The sequence below is a fragment of the Grampus griseus genome (assembly GCF_964374135.1).
Source record: "Grampus griseus genome assembly, chromosome: 1".
NCBI lineage: Eukaryota > Metazoa > Chordata > Mammalia > Artiodactyla > Delphinidae > Grampus > Grampus griseus.
In genome coordinates this window covers 72887084-72903658 of record NC_139017.1, presented here as the reverse complement: position 1 = coordinate 72903658, position 16575 = coordinate 72887084, and the positions used below count along the sequence as shown (strand labels likewise).

At 58.6% G+C, this 16575-nt stretch overlaps 1 protein-coding gene across 4 annotated transcripts; it reads right to left on the bottom strand.

The window, feature by feature from the left end:
- Window positions 1-210: 210 nt before the first annotated feature.
- DENND4B (DENN domain containing 4B) lies at window positions 211-15481 on the bottom strand. 4 transcript variants are annotated; one of them, XM_082655278.1, is made up of 28 exons: window positions 15205-15481; window positions 12968-13307; window positions 12110-12362; window positions 11786-11855; window positions 11417-11586; window positions 11100-11344; window positions 10598-10664; window positions 10443-10501; window positions 10131-10275; window positions 9681-9856; window positions 9425-9525; window positions 8459-8674; window positions 7772-7917; window positions 7332-7471; window positions 7113-7239; window positions 6517-6723; window positions 6055-6183; window positions 4813-5002; window positions 4409-4576; window positions 3760-4148; window positions 3474-3596; window positions 3103-3272; window positions 2880-3021; window positions 2317-2553; window positions 1666-1783; window positions 1409-1574; window positions 1256-1320; window positions 211-1155 (listed from the first exon to the last, which is right to left on the bottom strand). In XM_082655278.1, exons 2-28 carry the CDS (start codon window positions 13282-13284, stop codon window positions 1010-1012), a joined length of 4482 nt encoding a protein of 1493 aa, XP_082511404.1. In that variant the 5' UTR covers window positions 13285-13307; window positions 15205-15481; the 3' UTR covers window positions 211-1009. The 4 variants fall into 4 exon arrangements, with proteins under 4 accessions (XP_082511404.1, XP_082511405.1, XP_082511407.1 ...); XM_082655279.1 differs by lacking the exon at window positions 15205-15481 and adding an exon at window positions 14740-15057; XM_082655281.1 differs by lacking the exon at window positions 15205-15481 and adding an exon at window positions 14057-14167.
- Between the last annotated feature and the right edge of the window lie 1094 nt (window positions 15482-16575).

Here is a 16575-nt window from a genome sequence, read left to right as displayed (position 1 = left end):
ACTGGCACCACCATAGCCAGCACCGGATTCACCCCTCTCCTGCTCCAAGAACTCCCTGTGCCCCAAGGGACCAGAACCAGACCTGGTCAGGGAAAGCAGTGCGTGCCTGAAGGCAGCAAGGGATGCAAAGGTGGAAAGGAGGATGTGTAGCCAGGAGAAAAAGTGAGGTATCCCCCACCATTATCCCAGACTCAGAGAACAGGAGGCAGAAGGAAAAAGACAGAAGCAGCTTTTACTATATTACATCCAACAAAACTTCGCAAGGAACAATCCTTATTGCACAGTCAGGGCCCTGGGTGGGCGAAGCATTCCCCAAGGTGGAGTGGACAGAAAGGATCAGGACCAGAGGGGCACCAGTTTTTCCTAAGGGGAGGCTGGGACTCCTCTAGCTCCCACCTCCTAACTTTCAAGGAGCTACAAACCACTGGACCACGTGGGCCCATTTCCCTTCTCTTTCTCACTGTCCATAAGAACCTCATAAGCAAGGGGGCTGTGGCTCCAGAATAAATAACTTAAAATAAAATACAAACACTAAGGTAGAAAAGCATGGAGAGCCTTGGGCTCCTTCGGCAACTCTAGGGAAGCGGGACCATCATTGGTGGGGAATGACATCCCTCCCTCCCATTCAGGGCAAAGGCTCAGTAGCTGTGTATCTTTCTAGTTGTTTTTTAAAACAAAAACTTATAAAATGACCAGGGCAGTGCAGATCTGTGGGTACCCTGGAGAGGAGTTCCTGGTATAGGATGAGGCGGAACAGAGATGTGCCAGCTCCCCCCAGGCCTCCTCCAACATCAACATGAGCACAGAGGGCAGGTTGGAGATAGGGGAATTGTGACTTTTGGTAACAGTGGGTCCCTCTTCCTGCTGCCCCCATTCAGAGCCTACGGCTCGGCATGCTTCCCAGCCTATTCCCAACTCCTCTATGAAAGCAACAGGGAAGCAGGTTATCTCTAGAATCCATTCTCCCTCACCTCCTCAGCCCAGGCTGGAGAAGGAAGCTTAAGGGTCCCTAGCATTCCAGAGGTGCTCCAAAATATTTTCGGCAGTCAATGGCCTTTGGGGTGGGCATCTGTGCCCGCCGCTGCCTCAGTTCCTCCTTGCCCGTGCTGCTGGCCAGCTTGTTAAAGGCGGACTTGTACTTCTTGTCAAAGGCCACTAGGAAAGAGGGTGGAGGTAGGTCAGTATATTAGGATTCCAAGCTTCCACACCTGGCCCCAGATCCCTAAACTCCTCAGCCCCCTGCCTGCTCCCTCACCTATGTCCACGTGGTCCTTGCCCAGAGCAGCCAATGTCAGGAATAAGATCTCACGGTAGATGCCCCTGGAGTGGAGGCAAAAGGGTATAAGTGAGATAAAGGGGGTATGGAGCCCAGGACAGACCAGGGACCTCTCAGATAGGAACACGATACCTCTGCAGGTGCAGGCCAGTGGGAGGGGGCCCTAGAGTTTCCAGCAGGAGCCCTATAGCCTTGTGCACCTCATTGAGACCGACATGGCGCAGCACGGACTCCAGCAATGCTAGACTAAGGGATGCAGGTACTGGGCCTGGCCATACCACCCGCTGGGGGATCTGGCCTGGGTGAAAAAAAAGAAGGTAGCCAGGATTATTGAGCCCTCTAAGTCTGGGACCTTCCCCTTCCCATCCTAGGCCAAATACCAGACTTACTGTGGACCCTCCAGAGCACATAGAGAGGTGGGCAGCTGTTGGGGTCAGGGGTCAGGACATCCCACAGCAGCCGCACCTGCACAGATGCTGGATCAGGCATTATCCAAGGAGATGGGGCCTGCGGGGAGCCAAGATAAAGGAGAGAGGCTCATGGGGTGGGAGGCAGGGGACAGGAAATGGACAGGCGTTATTCCAAGAGACAGGAACATTACAGGACATAGCCAAAGAGAAGAGAGAAAGGAACTCTTGTTCCCCGTGGGAATGCAAGCTCTATTGAGAGCAAGGACTCTGTTTTGTAATCTGCTACATCCCTAGTGCCTAAAACTCTGCCTGGAACCTAAAAGGTGCTCAATAAATATTGGTGCAGTGAATAGAGCAATAAGTAGATGAACATTAACCAATTATTGTCTGGGTACCAGGCACTACACTAGGTGCCTTAACAACAGCCCTGTCTGTGGGGGTGGGGGGGCGGCACTTATGCCATTTTACAGATGAGAAATTGTAGCTCAGAGTAGTGAAGTGAAAGGGCCGGGAGTCAAACCAGGTACAACCAACTCCAAAGCCTGTGCTCTTTCTATAGCACTGAAGACACAGAGGACTAAGAAACAGAGCTGGGAGATGAGGAAGCAGGGACCATATCAGGGAACTGACCTGGGGAGGTGGGGGGCCATCACAGGAGGCCAGCACCAGGCATGGCAGAATACTGGGCAGGCGTAGCCGCTGGAAATACCACAGAAGGTTCCAGAAGATGATGGGGTGAGCAGCAGGCAGCTCAGGCAACGCCAGTACCTCACTGCCCTCATTCTCTACCAGCGACTCCAGTTCCTTACGCAGCACCAGGGGGCTCAGATACGCCCATGCCCCACTCTCGACACGCCGGGACGTACCCTGTCAGGCACAAAGTGGGAGGGCAATGGAGGGCATGTACCACAGCCCCATCCTCAGAGCCACAATTCCCACTGGGCCACCATGTCCAACAGCTTCTGGGACGTCCCTTGCCCTCAATGCCTACCTCTCCCCAGCACCACTGGGGCCACCCACAGGGCAACACACACACACACACACACACACACACACACACACACGCACGCACACACACACACGCGCACGCGCGCGCACACACACACACACACACACACACACACACACACACACACACACACACACACACACACACACACACACACCTTGTGCCCCTTTGGCCCAGCCCTTACCCCCACGTGTCCGTTGCAGAGCTGGGGCTCATCCAGGGCAAGGCAGAGCCTGCGGTCACTGAGCACAGGGCCTGGGCCCCCAGGGACAGGAGCATCTTTGCTGCCACTGGCACCAGCAGAGGCAGGCTTGGGGCTGGGGGCACTGCAGCGAGATAGCAGGAGGGTCAGCCCTCGGACCTCCACCTCCCTGCCCCACCCACAGCACTCGCCCTGCTTTGGGCACCTTGGTCGGGAATCAAAGGTCTGGACACTGAGTAGGGGCACAAAGGGGCAGGTGCAGAAGGGACAGGTTGTATTGAGGTTGGAGTCATCAGGTGCCCAGCCAGCCATGATCTCCTCATCATACACCAGGGAATCACAGGCGCGGCACAAGGAGCAGCTAGACAGCAGGATCTGCAGGCAAGGAGACCCCAGGAAGCAGGCCCCTTTTGGCCTCTAGGCTCTGGAGCCCGTGCTCCTTCCCCAGCCCCTCTCATCTTCACATCCCAGCCCAGGCTCCTCCCACCTCCTCCCCAACCCCTGCCTTTGACAGAGTGAATGGGTGTGGTGTATGTGTGTGTTCAAGCACATCTGCGTGGGAGGGATTATCCTCACTTCCAGGGAAGGTGGCTGCAAGGATCCAGGGGTGTCACTGAGGCGCTCTGAGGAATGGCGAAGGCTCACGCTGCTGAGAGAAGATTCTGAGAGGTCCCACTCACTGCCCAGAGAGGCTGAGCTCTGCCATTACATGAGAAAGCATAGTTAGCCACACCCATGCTCCTCTTCACCCAGGATGCTGGCTTCAGCCACCCCTCAAGGCCCTCTCTGCGCACTCCTGGTTAGCAGCTCCTCCCCAGGCCTCCCGGTGCTAAAGTGTCTGGACCCTCCCCTCACTGGCTACCTCGGATGCAGTGGATCCAGGGCGCTCCCGTGGGCGCAGAAGGCTGTCCATGGGGCTGCGGCGGGCTGGGGGAGGCAGGTCAGGGGGCAGCTCAGGCGGAGGAACACGAGAGGCAGGGGAGCGGCGGGAAGGAGTGAGCAGCTGTTGGAGGCGGGCACCCAGCCCTCTTCGGGGGGTGCTGGCCTCATCCTGATGCCAGCCAGCCTTGGGCACCCGCCCACTTGGCCCTTGCAGGGTTTCAGTGGACTGGGTACTCAGGGCTGAGCCTGCGTCCCCTGGGCTGCCTCCAGGTGCCGGCTCCTCCCCGGTCAGGCTCAGGTCTGAGAGGCTTCCATCGTGCCAGGGCACAGGTGATCCCCGGGGTTCCAGCACCCCCAAGGCCTCTATCACTACAGGGCAGAAAAGAATCAGGGAAGATGGAGGCCAGTCCCTCCTCCAGGAACTGAGTAAACACAATTCCTGGCTGTACAGACTCTGGCACCACAGCCCCCACCATGGTGACAGTCCAGGCAAGATTTCCTCAGCGCCTACAGTGCCCACCACAAAGCACCACCCGTCCCTCCTGGCTCTGGCCTTCCCCGCTTTCACTGGCAAGTGGTCAGGGAAGCTGACGGGGCTGAGGGTTGGGGTGTGGGACGAGGGCACTCACTGTGGGCCACGGCAGCCTCCACAGTGGGCTGTGCCCCTCGGGCACTCCCCAGGCTGCCACTCTTCACCAGGCGCCCCGCAGGCGAGGCAGGGTCCCTCAGGCTTCGCCCAGCCCAGGTAGTCTGGCGCTGAAGGGGGCGGGTAGGGGAGGGGCGCTCCAGATAGGGCTCTGTAAAAGATAGAGAGGGGATTGAAAGGCAGCCAGCTAGAAACCCAGCCCCCAGTTCCGAAACAGAGCTCCTTAAGTGGACCTGGATTTATGGGGCTCCTCCCAGGCAGAACTTCGTCTCTTTTGTTACCAGCCAAGTATAGTTTATCCACTCTGAGAACGCCCAGTGCCAGCCACTAGGCCAGCCCTAGCTCTCCACGCCTATCCCTCTGCCCGTGTCACCAGCCCCTACCCACCTGTCTGGGAGCCGCCTGCCTCTTGTGCTGCCGTCTCTGCCTCCTCCTCCTGCTTCTGACGCTGCCACCGCTGCCGCCGTTCTCTCAAGGGCTGGCGGAACTGAGCAGCCCCCAGGACCACGTTCCGGAGCTTGGCCCAGCGCAGGCGCCCACCCGGTGTACCAGACGGCCACTTGCCTTCCAGCACGGCCTGCCAAGCACAGTGCCCGTGAAGATGGCCTACTTCCATACCCTGGCCTCAGCCTGACGCCAACTGCCTGACCTGGAGCCCCAGGGACCACCTTCTCCTCCAGACATCCTGCCTAGGACTGTCCTGCCAATGGCTCAGCCGGGAGCAAGAGCCCAGAAGAGACAGTTGGCAGCTGCCACCCTGAGGGGTTCTAGAGGAAGCCAGAAGCAGTGGAGACAACCTGGATCCAGACTCTGCTGTTTATAAACTATGGGCTTTGAAGAAATCGGTTCATTTTTTGGGTCATTAGTTTCCTCATCTAAAAAACAGGAAATATAGGTTAGTATCATGGTTAAGGGCCTGAATTCAGGAAACATCGGCGTGCCTGTGTGCATCTCCTAACTCCCTAACTTACTCACTGTGGTACCTCGGACAAGTTACTAAGCCCCTGCAACCTCATGGCCTCATCTGTAAGATGGGGACAATAATCATTCCACTTCATGGGGCTGTGGTAAAGATAAAATGATTTGATGTGGGCTTCCCTGGTGGCGCAGTGGTTGAGAGTCCGCCTGCCGATGCAGGGGACACAGGTTCGTGCCCCGGTCTGGGAAGATCCCACATGCTGTGGAGCGGCTGGGCCCCTGAGCCATGGCCACTGAGCCTGCGCGTCTGGAGCTGTGCTCCGCAACAAGAGAGGCCGTGACAGTGAGAGGCCCGCATACCACAAAAAGAAAAAAAAAAAAAAAATGATTTGATGTGGAAAATGTATTTGGAACAGGGCCTGGCATATTGGCTCCCACTATTAGCTATCATCGGGAGGTAGCAGTACTCGCCCAACCTCCTTGTCAGGGGTATTGTGGGTGAAGATCAAAGCGGCCAAGTATGAGAAAACCGTCTGTAGGTGCTAAGGCACTAGAGGAGCACAATGGGTGACAATGGTGACAGGACCTTGTTGGATTGTATGGTCCCAATCTCCAAGGAGAGGGGAGAGCGGCAGGTGTCAGGGAGCAGCATCCTTCCCACACACCTACCCGGCACAGGCTACCATCCCCCCCTCACTCCAAATTAGGTACCTTGTTATAGTAGCCGTAGGTGATGGTGTTGGGCACGATGCCTGCCCGCCGCATGTCCAGCATGACCCGCACGGACAACACGGGCTGCCCATAGTGTGAGCAGAGCTGCATCAACACCCGGTAACACACCTGGGCCAGGAGACGTGCAGGATGAGAGCGGACTCACTCCCAACCCAAATCCTCAAGTCTCAGCAAGCACCCTTCTCCAGCCTCCCCAATTCTCACAGCCTTCACTGGCCCCTGGCAGCTCCTGGGCTTGCCTCAGAGCCACCTACCCTTCCTGCTGACCCTGCCACCCTGCAGTCTCTACTGCTACACCCTGAACATGCTCATTAATTCAGTGAATGTGATGGAGCTCTCAACGTGTGCCCGTGCTCCCCATCTGCTTTCCACGGTCACCAAGTTTCCCTCTCACAGCTCCCATGCCTGCACAAGCCCCTGGGAATGGGCGCAGGTGCCCACCTCGTCGGGCAGCACCACCTTGCGGCTCTCCATCTGGCGCAGCACCTGGTAAGCCGTTTGCAGTGCCCGCACCCTGGAGGGCGCCGACCGCACGTAGGCAGGCAGACACAGGAACCACAGCCCATAGCAGTGGCCCAGCAGGCACCGGGCCCAGAGCTCAGGCACAGCTGCTGACTTCTGTGCCATCCGCTGTGCGATCTTCATCTCCTAGGTAGGGCAGGGGACACACCTGGGTGAGTACAATGCCAGGGCAGGGCAGGTCTTAAAATAGTGTGGGAGAAACAGCACCCTCCCTGAGGAAGGGTCTGTGTACTGACAAGGCGGGAGAGATGCTGCACACACAGCCCAGGATCCCCAAGCAGAGATGCCTAGCTTGAGCTCGGGCAGGTGCCCTGGTTTCCCAGAGTGCTCAGAAAATGAAGATGAGGATGATGACAGTGGTAACAATAGCTAATATTTCATGTGCCAGACATAACTGAAACCTTCCAACAACCTTATGGGGTAAATACTATTATACCCATTTTACAGATGAAGAAACTGAAGCAGCAGCCCTTGGCCTGAGCCAGATGCCTCTGGGGGGCCCACCTGCGGGTTACCTGTTTGGTACGGCGAGGGGCAGGACTGCTGGGGGCACTACGGGATGGACCTGGCACAGGCAGAGCCCCGGGTTGCTCTTGAGGAGACTCAAACAGCTCAGCCCGTAGTTCGGGGAACCCATCGTAGCTGGAGGGGCAGAGAGAGGCAACATCAGGAGCAGTCGGCACTAAGTCAGCCCATGGGGCCTCACAACAAGTGAGGGGACAAGAGGCTCTCACCAGTACTGGGGGGTAGATTCACTGCCCTCTGGCGCCGGCGGCTCCTCGGGAGGTGTGATAAAGACAGTGAGCTCACTTCCTGACAGCTCCTCCAGCTCCACCAAGGGTGTTGGCTCCGGCTTCTCCTGCTCTGGGTGGACCTGGAGCAGGATGGTAAGAGAATGAGCATCTCGCAGGAAAGCATAGCCACAGGGAAGGAGGTAGTGGGTCCAGATTCCACCAAGGCCCTGGAGACAGAGCTGGGGGATGGAGTGAGGAATGGGAAGACAGTACGTCTATGATGCCGGTCACATATGCTGCATAGGCTGTGCCCTGTATAACTCCAGGGGCACCATCCCTGCCACAGATGAGATGTAGAGTGTTGATACCTGGGATAACAGAGACTGCCAAGAGGAGAGCAGAGGGCAAAGGGCATGAAGAGAAGGGATAATGCCCAATACCTTGTCAACACAAGAGTCAAAGAATTCCAGGGCAGCATGCCGAGCAGAGCCAAAAGAACATTCCTCAATGAACTGCGAGAACATCTGTGTGTGCAGCAGCTGGGAGTACAGCTTGTGGCTGGAGCGTTCTCGGGATTTGAGGAAGCCTGACAGATGAGAATGGGGCAGAGAGGAAGGTTACCAGGGGTCCCTACCACAGGCACCCCCTTCCGAACCCTTTTCTCGGCTCCCTGCCAACTTGGCGTCCAAGGCCATCAAAGTCAGCCCCTCTTTGGCCCCTCTGGCACCACTACACCACACGCCAAGCCGAGCAGCTCAGCTACCCCAGCACCACAGTCCCACGGAATCCCTCCCTTTTATCTGTTGGCACCTAGGACCTCAGACTGGGGAGTCTCCAAGAGAAGAGAGTTTCGCCCATGGGGGCGGCTCACCACAGGCGTCACTGTGTCCCCACCAAGCCCAAGGCTTCCCAGAGGGCAGGGCCACAGCTGGTTCATCTTTGTACCCTTATCCCCTCTCCAAGCCCAGAAGAGCATACAGCTCAAAGCTGGTGCCCACAAAAACGTGTGCTGAGTGAAGGAACAAGAAACTGTGTGATTCCTCGTCCCCCCGGGCTTCCCCATGGAGTCCAGCCCCTGGCCACCCCTCCCGTGACCCCCGCCCCAAGCAGAGACAGGGCCCCTTTACCCTGCAGGAAGAAGAGGTTGTCGACATCACGAGACCCCTCAGAGGGGGCCTGGGTGAGCGGGCGTAGGAAGTCCCGGTAGCCCTTGAGCAGGCAGGCCATGAAGCGGAGGAAGGCTCCCTGGACCTCACGCTCCAGCTGGGCCCGGCGGCCGCACACTGCCTCATAGTCTGTCAGCAGGAATTCCAGGGAGGCCTCCTCCTCGGGTCCAGTATATGCTGGGGACCAGGGCAGCCTGAGAATCAGGGCCAGCACCCGTAGGGCTTGCCTCAACCCTGCCCTTCACACAGAAGTCACTGTTGCTACCCCACCACCGGCAGGTCCTAACAGACCTGGTACCAATAGTAACTAAAAAGTTACCTTCAGGGACTTCCCTGGGGGTGCAGTGGTTAAGAATCCACCTGCCAATGCAGGGGACACGGGTTCGAGCCCTAGTCCGGGAAGATCCCACATGCCACGGAGCAACTAAGCCTGTGCGCCACAACTACTGAGCCTGCGCTCTAGAGCCCGCGAGCCACAACTACTGAAGCCCACATGCCTAGAGCCCGTGCTCCACAACAAGAGAAGCCACCGCAATGAGAAGCCCATGCACCGCAACAAAGAGTAGCCCCCGCTCGCCACAACTAGAAAAAAGCCCGCACGCAGCAATGAAGACCCGATGCAGCCAAAAATAAATAAGTTAATTCATTAAAAAAAAAAAAAGAATTTACAAAAAAAAAAAGTTACTTTCAGGTAACAGTTTCAAGCCTCCCCAATGACAAGCTCAACCTCCCTGACATATTCAGGAATATTAACGTGACATTCGCTTCCGTCTTGCTTAAACTGGAATTTGAATTCCACTTCCACCAAATGAAAGCCTAACTCCTCTAACCTCCTCAGGTAAGGTCAGCTCCCCACAGGCCTCCCCAAACTGGAGGTTCAAGGTCAATGACAGTTTCCAGCCTCCCACCGCCACCCACGCTCCTCACTCTGATCCAGCTGCTGGTATAGGTTTGTCAGTGTAGTCAGCAGAACCTTGTAGGGTCTGCGGGGCAGGATCCGAGGGGAGAGGGGCTTCTTTTCCTCAGTGCTGTGAGATAAACAGAAGGAAGGAAGGGTGATGGGGCTCCTCGCCAGCCTCCTCCACGTTTTGCCTGAGGCTCCTTTTGAGCAGGTACACTGCATATACCAGCCCTCTCCTGCCCCCCACCTCGAAACCCCCTGGACAAGACCCAGCCCTCTTACTGGAAGAGTGTGTTGGTATCAAGATCAACACAGATGACATCCACAGGCGGGTCATGCAGATCGAAGTAACTGGAGTGGATACCCACGATGAAGGGCACGGGGGCGCTCAGCACGTCTGCCAGCACTAGCGGGCACAGCGGAATGTAGGGGCACTGCCAGTGCAGCGGGAAGATCATCTAAAGCATCAGGGAGTGAGCACCAGTGAGCAGGGCGTAGGGGCAGCAGGAGAGGGGGCCTTGGCCCTGGGGGTGGTGCCTATTGAGAGAAGCTGTGGGAGTTGGGCTCCAAAGAAGAGCTCCTGACGGAAGCTGTATGTCCTGTAGGTCGTGCCCAAGGGTAAAAGGCTGAGGAACCCTCCCCAAGAAAAGAAAAGTAAGGAGAATCTAGGTAGGGACCGGGGCACCAGAAGGAACACTCTAGACAAGGCAGTCTGGGCAGGGTAGCACTCACAGAGACGAGGGCTTCGCAGACGCTGGTGAGCAGGTCCGGCCGCAGTGAGTGGACTAGCAGTTTGTGCTCCGTGAGCACAGCCAGCAGCAGCGTGATAGCCAGCTCTGGGCCCAGGCTCTGCAGCAGCTGCAGGAAGCTGGCACCACTGCGGGCAATGCCAAGGTGGGGGAAGAGTCAGCAGGAGGCCTTTCCCTAGTCACTGGGCACAGACGCCACCTGGGCCCAGCCTGCATAGACCTCAACACCTGTGCCCATCTGCCTGGCACCTACCATGTCCTTGGTCATCAAAGCCCCCCCAACCTGGGCACATACCTGAGGGGCAGGGGTGAGGATACAGGCTGGCAGAGGAGCAGGTTGTCATAGGGAGACATCTGGGAGACAGAAGAGCCACAAGTCAGGATGGTGAAGACTAGCCCCTGGCAGTTCTCCTCCTCCCATCCAGCCCCAGCCTCAGCATCAGCTCTCACCTGCACCAGGATGCGGGGTCTCTGTGGGGAAGGGAAGGGGACATTGTGAATGAAGTGGGAGATGTGCCTGGGGGAGAGAGGGGTCCAGTCAGAGGCAGACTCCCAGTCTACTTCATTCAGCCACATTTGCTCTTCTCCTTCACCTGTCCACAAGAACCTTACTCCTCCCTGAGATCCACCTCGAGAATGGTGTCAGCCATCAGAGCCTCCATTATGTACAGCATTTATGCAAATCAGAAAAGAGATTCCCTCTGGGCCTGCACAGCCCCTGGCCAGGACTTAGCTAGCAAGTGTAGCCTGGATTTCAGGCCCCACTCAGCCCCTCAGCCAGGGGCACTTTTGCAGTGGACCAACTCTCCAGCCACACACTACAGCCCCATCCCCACTCCTCTGCCCACCCAGGTCCCCCCACCCCCAGCTCCAGCCTAATCTCATCCATCTCTCCTGGCCTCCCGAGATCCCCTCATAACCCTTCCCAGTGCCGGGGAAGTCTCGTGCTCACGCTTCCAGGGGCAGGCGGTGGGGGCCTGAGACGGAGTAGCGGTAGAGGAAGGTGAGGAAGGCGCGGAAGGCAGGGAAGGCAGGCCAGCGGGACAGCACAGCGATGGCACGGCGGCTGCGCACAGCTCGGCCCCCCAGTGCCCGGCCCCGCTCCACGGCGCTCAGCAGGCCCAGGGCCCGTGCTTGCCGCTCTGAGAGCCTGGTCCTCGGGAATGCCTCGTAGAACTGCAAGGCAGCACCGTACACCTGGCAGGGGCAGAGGGGCAGTCAGGCGGGCCCTGTGGAGCCCGGACCCCTGACCACACTCTGCACACCCACCTTATCACCAGCTGCACCCGTGAGCACAAAGGTGGAGAAGACGGGCACGGGGTACTTGGTCTGGGCAGGCCAGCACTCGATAGTGGCCCCCATGGGCAGGCAGAAGACGGGCACTGACTCGGGCAGCGGGAACGCCTCATTGTCCTCCTCTGGGTAGCGGCCCAGCAGCTCTGCACCCCCGGCAGAGTGGGGGTACCCAAAAGGAGTAGGGTCAATCAGACTCCAGGGGAAGGAAGCAGGGGATCCCAGAGACGGGCCAAGCGGCAAAGGGGAAGTGAGTTCTGTGGACACTGAAGGTACCAGCCAAGAGGCACCAGGGCAGAGGGACACAGAGGGTCAAGGGGTTGGAGAGACAGAGGGGCTACTCACCTGCCTCATACACCAGCGTGTTGGCCTTGGCCAGGCCCACCTTGTAGCACAGGTACACTGCTGGGCCCCACTGCCCCAGAAATGGCAAGAGACAAGCAGACACACAGCTAACAAAGGTTTCTGGGGTTCATTTTCTCCACCACCCCCACGTGGTCTTTGTCTTTATAACTCCCACTAATCCCAGTCCCCCAAGACGAGAGTCACGCCTCTGGGCCCCGCCCCGCCATTAGACGCCTTGGTCCTAGGATACCCTTTGTGCCCAGGGTCCACACCGTCACACAGAGATGGGGCAGGTCTCAGCTTCTGGCTCGGGGCCCCACTCACCATGCCAGGGTTGAGGTTGCGGGGCAATCGGCAGTAAGTATGAGGCGTGCCCTCGCCCTTGCTGGGCAGCACCAGGCAGAGGTCAGTGATGCCCAGGGCATGCAACCCTGCCCCCTCTGCTGCCCGCCGGTAAGTGAGGTAGGTGCGGGGGTGCCCAGGGCCTGGAGGGGCCAGGTTGGCTGAGTGGCTGTAGGGTGTCGTAGCTAGCACTTGGAAGCCAGGCTTGGGACGTTCCTTCCCCTCATACAACACCCTTGGCACAGAGAACAGAAAGAGATGTCAAAAGTCCAATACAGAGGAGCAAGACCCCAGTCCTGCTAGATCTGCCTACCTAGTCCTACCTACTCAGCCTAGTCAAACCCCAACACCAGGGCCCACTTCTTGCTGACCTCTGCCCTCCAAAATCCTGTGCCCTTCTTCTGCCCTTGGCTCTACTTCTTGATCAGTAACAACTCCTCAAACCTTCCATGGTTCTCAAGCTCATTAATAAATACTAAGAATAAAAGCTACCATTTATTGACTCTGTCCTAAGTCCCTTATATGGATTATCTCACTTAATCTTCTCAACCACGCTATGAGGAGGTATTATTTTCCCCAATTTACAGATGAGGGAAAAGGCTCAGAGGGGCTCAATAACCTGCCTAAGGTCACATAGCTAGCAAGTAGCAGCACTAGTATATGCACCCAAATCTGTGTGAGAACTAAGTACGCACAACTTCAGGCCCTTCTCCCTGGCCTGTAGCCCACTCCCTTCCCATTCCCATTGCACATCCCTCATCCCATACCCCTACCTCTCCCTGCCTCACCCCAGTTCTCCTCCCAGCCACCCTTGGTGCCAGCATGGGTAAGTGCACACACCCCAGCTCAACGAGGGGGGGCCTGTCACGCCCCCTCCGGTAGCAGATGACTGGTTGAGTTCCACCCAGGAGCCCAGCACTGAGTTCCAAGGGGTGGCCCCCGGCAGAAGCCTGGATGCATGTGTAGCCCTGGGGCACCTCCTCGCCCAGGGCCCTAGCGATGACTGCCACATCTGTGATGGGCTCAGCTGGCCGGGGAGGGCGAAGGGGCCCACTGGGTTCAGGAACCCACGTTTCCTCAGGGATGGGCGCTCCGTTCCCTGCAAGCCCAGCTATCACGAAGTAATCCACCAGCCGGGGGGGCCGCTCCTCCGCCATGGCCCCCCCCTCACTCACTGCATCTGGAATGGTCAAGTGGGGGAGAGATGAAGCAAGGAAGGCTGGTGTTGCCATGGCAACCAGGGAGTCCCCCCTCTTGCTTCCCTCCTCTTCCTAGTCCTTTCAAGGAAAAGCAGGATCAGTGGTCAGCCAATCCTAAACTCTCCCGCCTGTGACATCACCAGGCCCTCACAGCCCACCACAGCTCCTTAAAGAGACCAGGACCCTCCCTCTTGGTGGTACCAGCCCTCTTCCCAAAGAACCCAAACTCCACTCCACCGCACACAGCTAACCTGGGCTCTGACATCATAGTTTCTGTGTCCTTTTTAAAGACTCCACCCCACTTCACTCCCTAACATAACAGAGATCACAGTCTTTTCTGTAATGGCCTGCAATGACATCATTCCTTCTGGCCATGACATCATGCCAACTACAGTCTTTTTATGGGTTTCTGGCCTTCCTACTCTAGTTGACAATCTAAGAACCTCATGAGCCAGCTAATGTTCTTAAAGAGCCCACTTCTAGGTTTTTGTGAGGACTCCACAAAACCCAAACTTTAAGCGTCTTTTTGCCAGACTCAAGTGTCCTTTTTTCCTAACTTAGCTCCACTATCTGACAAAAAAACCACTGCCCTCCAACCTCCAGGATCCTTAGGTATCCCCAGTTAAGTCCAAAGCAGAGTGGGAGACAGTCCCAGAAATCCCCAAGCCCTCCTCCATGGAGCCCAGAGACAGAAACAGGCCCACAACGGGTCTTCAGTAACTCTTCTCACCTGCCTTCATGGCCCAACCCCAGGGAGTAGGAGCCCCAAGGGTCCCGGGGTGCCCCAGGGTGCAGAAGCTGGGAAAGAGCTTGGTGGGTGGCTTGCAGCTGAGGACCGAAGGCGTGGGGGCCGCTTCAGAGGGGAAGGGAGGTGACTTCCTGAAACAGTGGAGGGGAAGCTGCAGCTCAGCGGAAGCCAGCCTATGGGTGTGTGAGTGTGTGTGTGCGCGCGTGTGCTGGGGGGGGGGGTACCGTTGAAGGTGCCAACACAGCATCATTCCAAGTTGGAACCTTAGACTAAAGGACCCGGAGCAAGGCAGAGGAGGCTCAGCCTGGATCCAGGATGTACAATCCTACCTAACCTCCCACCCTTGCCAAGAGAAAAGGGGGCAAAGGAAGCTCAGTAGCCAAGCTGGCTCTCCTTAACCTGGCCTCTGGCCTCACACACATACACACACCAACTCCAGCTTAATTTAGTCTCTACATCTGCGAGGTGAGGCCAGGAGTTAGCGTCAGCCTCCTGATTTAGCTCTGGGACACAGCCCCATGCCTCGTCCCGTGCTGGCGAATGGGAGGGAGCCCTATGCCCTATGCCCTATGCCCAAGGCAGCAGGCGGGAGCCATGAGGTTGAGACCAGCAGAAGAGCGAGTGGCCCCCATCGGCAGGACCTCCGCACCCGGGCCTCTCCTCACCGAGCCAGGGAAGAGTCCTGCAGAAGGCAGCCCTTTCTCCCTGGGGAACGCAAGGGGCAGGGGCGCCACTCCGGGTCGCAACGCCCACAAGCCGGGCGGCGGGAAGTTCGCGTTGGGGAAGAGGGCGCGCCGAGCGGGAGGAGGGTGAGGAAGGAGCAGGAGGGCAGAGAGGAGCGGGCGCGCAGGCGGCCGGAGACGTGACGGCAGCAGCGCCGGCCGCCGCGTGACCCGAGCGGAGGGAGGGGTGCTCGAGCTCTAGGACCCGCGGGCGCAGGAGGGGTGCAGGGCGCCAGGGCACTGCTAGCTAACTCCGGGCTGCGCCCTCCCCTCCACTTTCACTTCCCCAGGAGAGAGGAACCGGAACCAGATGTGCAGCGCCGGAGAACAGCTGGGGGAGAGCCCCCGCCCCGCCGGCGCTCCCTCCCTTCCTTCCCCGCCCGCCGCCCCGCCCGGTCCAGCCCCTACCTGCCTGCCCCGCGACTCCCCCGCCGGCCGGCCCGCGGGCGGGTGGCTCGGAAGGCGGGTTGGCTGGCCGGCGGGCGGCGCGGCTACCCGGCCCCGGACATGTCGCACCCGACTCGGGCGCCGCTCCCGCCGGGGCGACGTGAAGGAAGAAGAAGCGGCCGAGGGCGCCGGGGCGCGGGGCGCCGTGAAGGGAGATCCGGGCGATCCCAGCGTCCCCGCTGCGCTGCGCCACGCGGGGACTGTGCTGCCGCGCCGCTCGCTCGCGCCGCACGGCCCTTCCGGCTCCTGCTGCGCTGGGGGCCGGGTGCTCCTCCGCGCGCCCCGCTTTCTCTGCTCCCCCCACCCCCCCTCCCCCCTCCCGGACCGCGGGCGCCGCGGCTCCCCCCAACCCCCAACCTCCCGGGCCGGCGGCCGTGACCCTGGCAGCGCCTGCCCAGCGCCCGACCGCCTGCAGCGCGACCCCTGGCGGCTGGGAGGGCCCCTTGCACCCAGGCGGCTTCTCACCAACCAACAATTGCCGCAGGACACTGACCCCTGAAGTCTGGGGCGCGCTCCCGTCCCACCCTCGGTCCTACTCAGACGTGGCTTTCCTGCCTGGGTGAAGGCCCTGAAAGCCTAGTTTGCGGAGACCCAGGTGGCTGCCCCTACTTCCAGGTTTAGGGCACACCGCATTCCCTTCCAGCCTAAGCCAGAAGCTCCGAGTTCTCTTTTCTGAAAATGACAAGTTTTGGAAAGAGGAAGAAAGGCCAGGACTGTAGGGTGTGGGAGAGCAGAAGAGGTGGGGGTAATGGAGAAGGGGCACTACTCTTCTGTGCTGCATGGGGGGAGAGAATAGAGGGCAGAAGCTCAGATGGTCAGAGGGCTAGCAACCCAAGCCAGAGAGAGGAAACCTCTTCAGAACAGGTTAGCACTCAAGCATCTGAATGAATGAGTGGAGAAGAGTGGGGAGGGTGAAGTGAATTCATGCATTGTGAGGGGGCAGGAATGAGACCTAGGAGCATGGGGTCAGAGGCTGGCCAGGTATCACTGCTAACTTCCAGGTCCTCTGGGCTTAAAGGGCCATAAAGAAGAGGGAGCCAACCTGAGACCTACCTGGCGTCAGTAGTTTTTAAATCCTCTCTCCTTAGGAGCCTTAGCACTGAGGCCAGCTACCCGGGAAAACTGGGATCATTCTACCAGAAAAATCCAGAGCCGAGAGCTCAGCCAGCAGTCACCTCTTCATCTCCTGACTCACTGCCAGGCCCTCAGGGTTGAGAAAGAGCAGTAACTTGTCCGGCCAGTCACAGCCCCTGTCCCCTGATGCTGCAGCAAGGCCCTGGACAGATGAGAGGGCCCGTGCCCCAAGAACTCCCTCGATCCCGACCTGCATCC